We start from the raw sequence: 12,958 nt of genomic DNA, 5'->3' as shown, positions 1-12,958 counted from the left end.
GTTATCTATTGCAGTTCTCCATGGACCTGTCTCACTGAGCAGCGTCTTCAGCACTGCCTTATGGTCTTTACTCCAGGTGCATCGACAATGGCTTTCGCTTTTCCATTGACAAAACTGTCTGTATGAATTTCTGGTGGTGCACTTTGTTTCTACCACCATCTTTACATTTTGTGCCTGTTGCTCTTCCATTTGTTGAAACTACGAAATTCCTGGGGCCCATGCTCAATAGGAAATTATCTTTGTCCTCCCATGTGTCTTACCTGGCAGCCCTCCATATGCTTGCCTTCACTGTCCTACGTGTCCTCAATGGTACTTCCTGGGGTGCCGACCGAACCACCCTCCTCCGTTTGTACCAGTCCCATGTCCATTCAAAACTCGACTGTGGGTGCTTTGTTTGTGCATCTGCACATCTGTCCTTTTTATGTCATCTCAATACTATCCACCATCATGGCATCCGTTTGGCCACTGGTGCCTTTTACACTAGCCCGGTTGAGAGTCTATGTGCTGATGCTGCTGAACTACCACTGTCCTACTGCTGTGACTTTCTCCTCAACAGGTATGCATCCCGTTTGTCTGCCATGCGTGGCCACCCCTCCTATGCCTCCTTCTTTGATGATTCCTTTGATCATCAGTACGGGGCTCCTCCCTCTTCTCTGTTACCTCCTGGAGTCCGCTTTCGGCACTTGCTATGGTGGCTTAACTTCACACTACCTGCAGCTTTCCCGGTGGGTGTGAACACTTCACCCACTTGGCTTCACGAAGTGGTCTATGTTAACCTTGGCATTCATTCGGTGCCTAAGGACACTACTCCAGCCTCAGTCTATCACCTTCAGTTTCACGACCTTGGCATGGAATTTTGCATTAGTACCTTTACATACACTGACGGCTCTCGGACTGACCATGGGGTCCGGTGTGCTTTCGTCATTGGCACCCGTGTCTTTCGTATCAGCTTCCAGCACATTGCTCAATATTTACAGGTGAGTTCTTTGCCTTGTATCAGGCCACAGAGTACATCTGGCAGCACAGCCTTTTCAATTGTGTCCTCTGCTGAGACTCACTCAGTGCCCTTCAAAGTCTCTGTGCGCTGTACACTGCTCATCCCTTAGTGCAGCGGGTCCAGGAAAACTGTCACTTGCTCACTCTTGGTGGAGCCAGTGTCATGTTTCTGTGGGTTCCTGGTCATGTCGGTTGGCCAGGAAACGAGGCTGCTGACGCTGCTGCGAAGGCTTCAGTCCTCATACCTCAGCCTGTGGGTACTTATATTCCCTCCAATGATCTCTGCATTGCCGTCTGTCAGGAGGTGGTGTCACTTTGGCATCGCCAATGGTGCTCCCTTCATGGGAATAAGCTTTGGCTTATTAAGCCTCACCCAGCACCATGGACAACCTCCTCTCGGCCCTCCTGCCAAAAGATTATTTTAACTTGGCTGCGTATTGGGCACTGCCTTTCTAGCCATCATCATTTGCTAAGTGGCGCTACCCCACTACTTTGTATATATTTCGCCCAAATTTGAACTGTCCACCACATTCTATTGGAATGCCCTTTTTTTAACCATTTACGTTCCAGCTTGGGTTTGCCGACTGATTTATCAGCCGTTTTAGCAAATGATGTGCGGGCTATTGACTGTGTTTTACTTTTTATCTGTCGAAGCAATATGGCGAAGGCCATTTAATTTTTAGTTTTGGAGCTCTGTTTCTGTATGGTGTCTTTTTTAGCCCATTTTCCACATGCCTATTTTTAGTTGTCTTCTATTCTATCAGTTGCGACTGACGTATAGTCATTTAACTCCTCTCTGTGTTCATGTTCTATGGTTTTGATTTGAGCATGTATGACCCCAGTTGGCTACCAGGACGCAGACTTTGGAGATGGGGATGCAGGAGCCAGATCTTTGCTCTACTCTACGCCAGCAATTGTTGGAGGCTAGGAATGCAGATTGGTGTCCCCTGGTTTCTCCAAGTAGACTGTGAACCATAAAGAGGTACCATGAGAATGTGGCAGTCTTCCCTTCGTGCTTCTCACAGGGCATCTGCTGTCCTTTTGCTTCACAATGGCCACACTTGGCTGACCCGCAGCCACATCCTCTGACATGAGGATCCACCCCACTGTCAGTATGGTGCCTGTCTCCCAGTGTCCACAATCTACTGGACTGCCCTAATTTTGCCACTATGGTGAAATCTTAATTGTACCAACATGCTACCTCCACTGCTGGCAGATAATACCGAAGTAGCTTAGATGGTTTTGTGTTTGTACATGAAGCCTTGTCGGCCATTGCAGCCCTTTTAATTCATATTATTCTTTTATATCTGTTGTTGATTGACATACTCATCACCATTGTTCCCATTCCAGAGATTTTATCGTGTCCCTATAGGTAGTTTTCTTATGGCAATGCAGGGTCTGGAAGCATCAGTCAGGTGCAGAAGGTGTGTCTCTGGTTGTATAATGTGTCCTGTTGGGCCTCCAGCTGGTTTCTGAGAGGGACAACTCTCCGCCTTCGCCCTTTTACCCCTTTCTCACATCTGCTTGCTTCTATCTTTTGGTTTTCTTCATTCTTGGACACAATCGAGTTAATTGGGATTTCTCTTTTGTGCCCTTCCCCTCTGGGGACTATTCCCATCTTGACACACGAAGGATTGAGCGTCTATTGACCTTGTCATTTGGTCCCTTTAACTTCATTAATCCAATCTCTCTCTTTTCCTGGTCTCACTCAAGAACTCACTTGTCCTTGCATTCATACAGTATTATCCAACCAACTCTACCTCTGCATGTACACTATGCTCTTGCTAATCCGGCCCTCAATGTTTGGCCTCTCACTATTCTGGTGCATATCCAAAAACACATGCACAATGAATTATCATGTGCAAAAATGCTTACTTAAACATTGTTTTATGTACTGTATTTGAAATTGCAGCTTTCTTTACAGTTTGGAATCATGTCTTCTAAAAGGAAACATGTTACGCTATACCTCAAGCAGGAACTCAAAATTTTAGATTAGTTAAATCGAGGTTCTTTGCAGAAAGAAATTGCTAGCTGACTACAGTGTTGGACGAGCAACTATTTATGACATCAAAAAGAAAGATGATGATATTCGACAGTACTCAACACAAATGGATAGTAAGTTGGTAAAACGGAAGGTTATGTGAAAGAGTGAGAATGAAGAACTGGACGTAGCTGTTTATAGATGGTTCATACAACAACGCAGTAAAGGAATTCCAGTCAGTGGCCTGATTATAAAGGAAAAAGCAGCTGCATTTAACAAACAACTTGGCAGTAGTAACTTGTTTGCTGCGAGCGAATTGTCGCTCAGCTAACGATAAGGATGCTGATGCCCTGTGTAATGCTGATGAAACAGGACTCTTTTACAAGATGCTTCCTTCAGAAACATTAGTAGCCAACAATGAGAAGGAAGCTTGTGGTTACAAGCAACAGAAACAGTGCGTAACATTAATGGCTTGTAATGCAAATGGGAGTCGTAAACTACCACTTATGGTGATTGGAAAATCCCAACATCCACGTTGTTTTCAACACACTGACATAAATGCTCTACCAGTGCAGTATTGCATTCAGAAAAAAGTGTGGATGGATGACAAATATTGTCTTGGTGGTTCTCACCAGCAGTGAGAAAAGAGCAAAAGAACAAGCTTCCACTGAAAGCTATCCTTATAATTGACAGTACTCCCAGTCATCCTTCAGATGTGTCTCTAAAGTCAAATGGTATACAAGCACTCTTTCTCCCACCCAGTGTGACAGCCCTAATCCAGCCTGTGGACCAGGGAATTCTGGAATTAATTAAACATCATTATTGACATTCACTTCTTGTCTCCTTGCTGAACAAAAGTGAAAACGACTCTTATCGAGACTATGCTGAAGGCGTGAAAAGCAGTTCACATACGTGATGTTGTTTTCCAAGCAGCCAAAGCATGGGATAACGTGGAGAGTGCTACCACAATGAAGAGCTGGAGAAAATTGCGGCCATCCATTGATGCTGAGTTGGCTTCAGTAGTGAATGACAGTGATGAGCCAGTCAGTTCGGAATTATCAGTTACTTTGTACACTGACATGTTCCACAACCTTCTAGGAGGAGAAGAAATTGATGATGAAGATGTTACTAACTGGCTGGATGAGGAAAACTGTGATATGGACTAAACTTTTAACAGATGGAGAAATAATCAAAAGTGTGCAAGAAAGTAATGAGGAAAGTGATGAAGAAGAGGATAGAGGAAAAGAGAGCAAGAAGATTACTGCTGAAAGTCTACAAGATTTGTGGCGAACAGATGGCACAGGAGTTGAAATATTTCATCTCACAATGGGCATAAGCAGATTTCGTTTTCTCCTTTGATGCCTCAGATTCGACGATAAACAAATGAGAATGGAAAGTGAAAAAACAGATCACGTGGCGGTGATAAGACAGGTGTTCAGCCTAATTGTTGAAAACTTTCAGAAGGCTTATACAGTTTCTGAATACGTGACAGTTGATGGAAAAACTAGAAGCATTCCGTGGAAGATGCAGATTCCTAGAGTACATGCCAAATAAGCCAAACAAGTAGGGAGTAAAGATTTTTGCAGCAGTGGATGCCAGAACGTTTTACACATTCAACATGGAGGTGTATGTTGGGCAACAGCCTGAAGGCCCTTACAGACAGGACATCAGACCAGTTGAACTTGTTCAGAAACTTTGCCAGCCTATCCTGAATACAGGCTGCAACATAACTTGCGACAATTATTTTACAAGTTATGAGTTTTCAAACACATTGATTACGAAGAAGACGACCATCGTTGGTAGCCTGAGGAAGAACAAGAGATAAGTCCCAAGGGGATTTATTAACACCAAAAACTGACAAGAAAAGTCATCTATGTTTGGGTTTCAGAAAAATTGCACCTTAGTCTCTTATGTGCCGAAACGAAATAGAGTGGTATTACTACTGTCAACGATGCACCACAATGGAAATATTGACAAAAATACAGGGAATGATAAAAAACTAGAAATTATCACTTTCTATAACCATACTAAGGGTGGAGTTGATGTAGATGGACTGAGTGCAACATTTAATGTAGGTAGAAACACAAGAAGATGGCCAATGGTTGTATTTTATATAATCATGAACACAGCTGTGATAAATGCTGCTATTATTTTCAACTCAAATCAGAAAGAACAACTGAGAAGAAGAGAGTTTTTGAGGCAGCTTTCTTTTGCGCTTCTGCATGATCATCTTCAGCAAAGAGTAATGTCAAAAATATTGCCAATGAAGATAACTGAGAGAATTGGAGAGCTTTGCAGTGTGAAAATTTCTGAAGTGGAATGAACTGCGACTTCACGAGGATGGTGTTTGGACTACAGAAGCAGAAACAGAAAACAAGATATAGATAAGAACTGCAAGAAATGCATTTGCCTTGAACATTCTGTTACTGTATGCCAAGACTGTATCGGCAAAATATCTGATTGAATACATGCATTATTTTGATAAAAGCTAAATTTTATGTATCTTGTGTAAATATTTTTGACCAAAATGTTAAATTAATCCCTTAAATATATTTACTAAACTGATTTTTAATGATATTACTTCATTTAATAACGCTTCCCTCCATAATATACATCTAAATGCAAATTCAGAAAGATAGAAACTGCAAGGGTCTGTGAGACCAGCTGCGTGTTCTGCCACCTATTTCCAGGAGCGTGCACCGCCGGGTTAATAAAGTATATCCTCTACGCTTTAAAACTGTATCCTTCGTTTTAATGAAGTACAGTACACTATATCCCGTATGTTTTCAAAATAAATAAAAAACAAAATAAATGAATCAAATAAATTTCAGACACTCAAAAATCCAGCACCCATATGTGTCAGGAATGACCGGATTAGTGAGAATCTAGTGTAACTGCTACTGAACCTTATCTTCCTTACGTCTCCAGATCATTTGGTCATCAGCAAAGGCCATTCACTTATCATTATCCCATCCATCTCTTGCCACCTTGTACATTGTCATGCATGACAACCACAAAAAGTAAGGGTGAAATTGCAATTTCTTTTTAAAATGTCTTTTCTGATTCACTTGATCTGTTGCACCATTTCCTATTTTAATACATATTTTACTTCCATGGTACATTTCTTTCATTTTGTCAGTTCCCATTTTTTCGTACCTTTGTTCTCCAGAGCCTCCACAGTTTAATGTGGCATACACTGTCAAACATTTTCTCAAGATCCAGGAAGGCAATCAACAAAGTGGACCCATAAGCATAATAATTTCTCCTGTAAACTCCCTTACCACAAATGTAACGACTGTTGTTGATCTCTGGCCAGAACCTGTCTGCTATTCATGTATGTCCTCCTCAACTTAGCACCTTGTTGTGCTGTGGGATATCAATCACCCCTGCACTTTTCTTAAATTCTCTCATTTTCTTTCTCGAAGACCTGGGCAGTTACTCATTTCTTCATATCGTGAGGTATTTTCATCTCCTTCCCAATTATCTTTGTCATAGCGTATAGCTACTGCCTCCCTATAACTCCAATTGCTCTTAACATTTCTGCTTACACCATATCAACATTTTTAATAATATATATTGTAATGGTCTTAGTTGCAGTTAGCCAGTGCTACAATAAATATTTAAAAAAATATTATACAGTTTCAGCTTCTATCACGACAATATGTCATCTATTATTAACATTGCTACAATAAATATTTAAAAAATTATTATACAGTTTCAGCTTCTATCATGACAATATGTCATCCATTATCAACATTATCTACATATTGCGCCTTTCCTCCTTTCATACGATTCCCTGCTGATTCTGGTTCTACCCAGGTCAAATGCTTTTCAGTTTCTTTTCCTTGGTTATTATCCAGCTTTTCATTAGGTAGTCAGGGTCAAGTACTCAGCTGTGAGGGTGAAGATGGGACCAAAAATGGATAAAATTCGAAAATTCCGTATTACTCCTTCTTTTGTCAGAGCTCTTTAAAATTGACCAAGTACACAATCTTATCAACTTTGTGTGTGTGTGTGTGTGTGTGTGTGTGTGTGTGTGTGTGTGTGTGCGTGTGCGTGCGTGCGTGCAAGGTTGTTACAGTGATTCAGTAGGTGTGACAGTGTTTTATTAACTTTTTCACTTCTAATGAGGGCCACCTGTGCCTTTCTGTCTTGCCTGTCATTCTTTACTCTCCTTTGTTGGGTCATTTTTCATAGCTCCGTCTCCATGCCACAACATTTAGATCTTTCCACCAACCCCCACCCTCACCCCCCACCTCAGGAGGGTCATCTTTTATATGCACAGTTTTTTGGGTCTCGTGTGGGTCTGTTAGGTTTATATCGATATGTTGTTTTTAATTTATTATCATTATTTGCCATCTGAGTACAGCCACACACATACATATGTTTGAACTAAAACATAATGTAAGTGGTCAGATTTACAGTTACCAACCCATTCGTGTTGAAAGTTGGGGACCTTCTTATGGAACATCAAAGCTCCTCATGCTGGAACTGAGTCACCAGTACTAGGTTGATTTTTATGTTAATCTGTACATTTGCATTTGGATAACACTAGCCGTTCAGCATTCCACTTCATTTATCTCTGACTACTAGGTTGAGAACGTTTAACAGATATCCAGCTTGTTCTTTTGTATGTTCTGTCCAAGAAATTAGCAATTTTCATTGCAGTATGCTGTTATGAAGTGAAACTAAAATATCTGCTGTGATTTTTACTACTGATGTTTGCAACAAACCAAATTACTTCCAAAAAATTTGCTGAAGACTGATCCAGCAAAACAGTTCAGTTTCTGTATCAGTGTCACCATTCATATGTGATATGTTGTTTTTTCAGAGAAAGGCATGCTGAGAAAGAATTGTCATACAAGTGTTCAGTTATTCTTTCTCACCAGTTACCTTATTGCAAGGGTGTTGATGCTAAAGCCTGGTCCCACAACAGAACTCAAGCTTCAAAAATATTCTGCAGTCCAAAATAGCAAAGTTGCTCCACACTTGCACACTGTCTTGCAATTGACGATAGTATCACAGTCTGTAAAATAGCGAGAAGACCCTGGTTAAATTTCTGGCACAGTTACATTATTACTTCACCTTTTAAGGATAACTTAAAGTAAGAAAAATATATTATTACAGAAACGCAATGATTTTATAAATTTCCTGCCCCGGTTTGAGTGAGTTTACCAAATAATGAAATGGAACTAACTGATATTAATATCTTGGTCTCTACTATATGTTTCATACATTTAATTTTATTGAACTGATTTAAACTGTTGTGCAGGTATACCAGTTCGTATGAAGAAATCTCCATACTTGATGCACCACAAATTTTTCATTGTGGATGATGAACTTCTCGCAACTGGCTCATTCAATTGGACATTACAGGCCATAAGTGGCAACTGGGACAATGTCATTGTTACTTCGCAGACAGATATTGTTCAACCATTTGTTAGTGAATTTGAAAAACTATGGACAGAATTTTCACGACCTTCACTAGATACGTGTTGATATTAATGCATTTTTATAGTTTGTTTTCAGTGATAGTGTCATTATTGCAATAACTGTGATTGGTTTCAATAACTGTGATTGGTTTTATACTGAGTCATCAATGCAAGACTGAAATGATGTTGATAATGGTACTACTTGTTAGTATCATATTTCATTAATGTTACTATATTTGATGATGATTTTTAATTCCATTTTAATTAATGATGATGCTGTACAAAATGGTGAGAACTGTGTATTGTGCTCAATAAGATAAATTAGTTAAATGCAAATGCTTTCATGATGTTAAACATTTGTTTAAAAAACAGGAGAGAGAGAGAGAGAGAGAGAGAGAGAGAGAGCCAATTGTTTTGTAGAAGAACTTTGTTTTAAAGTTATGCATGTATTTGGCTTTTCTATGTGACATTGTGCCACTCACTTTGTTAGCAGATAACATGTTTATTACTTAGTGGCCACATTAGTTGTAATTAATGTAAGTATTGAAACAACCTATAGATTAATATGCATATTTATTAACACAGAGCACAAAGCAATAGGTTTGTGCTGTCATACGTTCTGTAAAATACACAAACACGGCAAATTAACAATTGAATACAGTACTGATAGTCATGGCACTTCTGTACCTGGATAGAAATTCTTTAAAAATGTAGAACACTTGACACACAACATTTCCTATCCAGCAAATTTCAGGATGGGCTGTTGTGTACCCACTTCAGCAAATCCTTGTTGATTTCTTAAAGTTCATTACGTTTCACCTCAATCTGTGTATTTTCTGGTCCAGTCCGTGAAGTGTTATCCCTGTGTCCATTTTTATTCTGTTGTACTGTTGGTTCAGGAGGTAGTCGAATTAAGTGCCATTCATCTTCAGTTCTGTATTGTCCAGTATTCTTAAAAATGCTGCATTTACTTAGTTGATTTTGATGCCTATAGACAGGTCGGTAAGGCAGTTTCACGATGTATAGGATATTTCCCAGCTGTTTGATTACACTGCCAATGATCCATGGTGAACCAACTGACAACTCATTTGAGAAATTTTTGTCATATAGCTGATAACTGATCTGGAACTAGGATCTCTTCTTTGGGTTTGTATCTTATTTTGATGTGAGAATCAGCTACAATGTAGTACTTGGCTGACATCCATGCAGTTCAGTAGGTGGTTTTCCAGTTATTGGATTTGGAGTTGTGCATTTTCTGGAGAGCATCTTGCTTGTTCTCTCCTTCTTGATTAGCCTTTTTCATGGCTTCTTTGAAAGGTCTGACAGATTTTTCTGCTCCACCATTCAAAGCAGTGTGAAATGGAACTGTAGAAATGGAACTGTAGTCATGTGTTCCATGCCATTCCTGCCTTAGAAATCTTCTAATTTCTTTGATACAAATTTTGCCCCATTGTCAGAAATCCTTGGGGAATCCTGTGACAAAAATTTTTTGGAGTGCCTTTAGTGTGGCTTCTGTAGTTGACGTTATGTCAAATACATATACGAGGGTTGCTCAGACAGTAATGCACCACAGTTTTTCCTGAGTGAGCGCACCAACAGATAGCGTAGCTGCAGGACAGTTACAAAATGGCAAGAAACAAACTGTGGAATATTCACAAATGCTTTTGCAAAGTCTATGGAGCATCTGCTGTTGAAGAAAGCACAGTTAGTCACTGGGCACGGAGGTGATGTCATCAGAAGGCTGTTCGGCAGAGCTCCAATATTTGCAGCAGTCAGGGAGACCATCCACAGCTGCACCCCTGACATGTTGCAGCGAGATGACATTATCATTCGTGAGGACGGACGGATTACAACTTGGCAGTTGGTGCTGCATTTGTCAATCAGCAAAGGAAGTGTGGATGCTATTATTCACACTCTTGGCTATTCAAAAGTGTGTGCAAGATGGGTCTCGCAGTGTCTAGCACTGGATCCCAAATCACACAGAAAAAGCATTTGTTGCTAAATTTTGAATCTTAGGGGGAGACCTTTTCCTGGATGGATTGTGATGGGTGATGAAACCTGGGTTCACCATTTTGAGACCAAAAGAAAATGACAGTCGATGGAATGGCACCATTCCCACTTCCTACAGAAGAAAAAATTTAAAGCAACTGCTTCCGCCAGTAAGGTCATGATCACCGTGTTCTAGGACTGTGAAGATGTGATTCTCACTGATGTGATGTGGTACCATTAATTCGGAAGCATATGTCAACACATTAACAAAAGACATGCTTCCAGTGACCTCAGAAACCCAGGAGTTGCTGCAACACGATAATGCTCGGCCCCACACAAGTCTTAGGACTGCTGAACACATCACAAAACAGGATTGGAGGGTGTTACCCCATCCACCCTACAGCCCTGACCTAGCCCCCTCAGACTTCCGCTTGTTTGTGCCATTGAAGGATTCCATTTGTAGAAGACATTTTGAGGATGATGAGAAAGTGATTCACACAGTGAAGCACTGGCTCCACCACCAGGACATGGATTGGTACCAACATTGCATACACGCCCTTGTTTTGCACTGGAGGAAGGTCATAGAATGGGATGGAGATTATGTGGAAAAATAGGATTTGTAGATAAAACACCATTCTTTTGTGTGTGTAATTCCTATTATGCTCAATAAAGAATTGTTGAAGAAAGAAAAAAAAAAATGCGGTGCATTACTTTCTGGGCAACCCTCGTATACGAGGGCTGTGAATATGTGTCCACTCTTACGAACTAGGATGCTATCTAGAATGATCCAGCATGATCATTGTGAATCCTTTCCTATGGTTCTGTTCTTGGGACTTGTTCTGAAAATCCATTTTTGGATTTTGTTTTATCTATTGATAAAGGTCATCACACCATTTCTTCAATTCCTTTGTCATTTTTTGGCCACCAGCGACATCTTCTCGCTGTTTGCTTCATTCTGACAGTGCCCCAGTGTCCATCATGAACTATCTTCCAAATTACCTTTTGGATATAACCCTTGTAAAATCTGTCCGGAGAAGTAACAAGCCATTGCAATCCTTTTGTCAAAATATGGTTGCAAAAAGTTGTGTTTCTTGGGAAATAGTTTGGGTTTCCATTTTTCACATAATAAAAAACCATTTTTAGTGCTGCATCATTTGTTCATGCCTTTACAATTTTTCGTGATCAGCTGGAAATGAATTTATCTGTTTATTAATTTCTTCATAAAGTTGCCAGCAGAAGTCTTCAGGTATATGGAATTTTTCATCCAGACCAGTGAGCAAATTGATAAGGCATGAATATTGCCATGGTTTTCTGTGGACCTGTATTGGATTTCATTGTTATACCCAATCTTTGTAGTCTCTGAACTACAATTACTGATATCTGCTTGCTTGGATGAAATATTGAAGCCAGAGGCATGTGGTCTGTGATCAGTTCAAACTTTTCCGTACAAATACCGGAGAAATTTTTTGACACTGTAGCTTTTGAAAAGATTCCTTTTCAGTCTGGCTGTACCTGTCCTGAATCAAAGGTGATGAATTTTTCTGATTCATATGGGTACTTGTGAGACAATATTGCTCAGATTCCATACAATGATGCATCAGTAGCTGATAACCACAGTTTGAGTAGGGTCAAAGTGCAACAGTTTCATTCCATTAATAATTTCCTTCTTGAACTATAAAAGTTCTGTTTCTTGCTATATGATTCATTTGTAATGTGCAGTTTTCTTTTGAAGCTGGTTTAGTAGTGCAGTGATTCAAGCCAATCCCTTGATGAATTTGTTGCAGTAATTTAGTTTTACAATGAAAGATTCTAGTTTTTTTTGTGTTCTTTGTATGAGGCAGCTTTTTTATTGCTTTCACACTAGCATCGGATGATTGGATTCAGCCTTCGTTGGTGATATGGCCTAGGTATCCCACTTCATTACTGAAGACTTTACATTTCTTTCTTACAAATCATTCAAAACCCAAGATCACACAAAATATCCTTTATTGAAGACAACCGGTTTCAAGTCTTAGCTGTCATCTTCAGGTCTTAAACATTTTTTTTGTAGTGAAATGTTCATTTTTCACTGAACTTCATGCACAAGATGTCAAGTGGATAAAACTCAGTGCATTATAAACATTTGTCATTGCTAAAATATTTAAAAGCACACAGCACCATATCCTTATACGTATTGCTCACAGATACTTGTTACATGGCACAAATATGGTACACAATAGCACATCTATTTACATATTACTAAACAGTGAGAATCCACTTTGAATGGTGTATAACGTACAACTTGAGTATCGAGGCAGCCAACATCGATAGTCCCTTCCCCCAGTTCTCTCCACACTGTATCCTTTGAAATGTGCATTTCACTGGTAAAGTGATGGCTGCTTATTGCTGGGTGGTCGGCCACACGATCTGACACAATGTCCTCAAAGTTAGGTGTGCAGATGTGTCTTTGGCAGGAACCTTGGCCAGCTTTCTGTGGCGTGAATGACCCCATATTTCTTAAGTTGGTTCTTCCTATTAGGATGATGCCTGTTGGGAAGTGTTCTCTGTACATTCGTGCTGC

The 12,958-nt window shown here is 40.0% G+C and overlaps 2 protein-coding genes across 2 annotated transcripts in view; one reads left to right on the top strand and one right to left on the bottom strand.

Moving 5' to 3' along the window:
• LOC126251841 (uncharacterized) overlaps positions 1–8,705 on the top strand; it is a 66,260-nt gene extending 57,555 nt beyond the window's left edge. Inside the window, exon 3 of the mRNA XM_049952511.1 lies at positions 8,250–8,705. Within this exon, the coding sequence (XP_049808468.1) occupies positions 8,250–8,476 (227 nt within the window). The 3' untranslated portion in view covers positions 8,477–8,705. The remainder of the gene's footprint in view (positions 1–8,249) is intronic.
• Positions 1–12,958, bottom strand: part of LOC126251840 (pericentriolar material 1 protein-like) — a 781,694-nt gene that overhangs the window by 518,664 nt on the left and 250,072 nt on the right. The gene's annotated exons all lie outside the window — the stretch shown is intronic.

This window comes from Schistocerca nitens, chromosome 4, assembly GCF_023898315.1.
Source record: "Schistocerca nitens isolate TAMUIC-IGC-003100 chromosome 4, iqSchNite1.1, whole genome shotgun sequence".
In the NCBI taxonomy this organism is placed as follows: domain Eukaryota; kingdom Metazoa; phylum Arthropoda; class Insecta; order Orthoptera; family Acrididae; genus Schistocerca; species Schistocerca nitens.
This window is presented reverse-complemented; position numbering and strand designations above follow the sequence as displayed.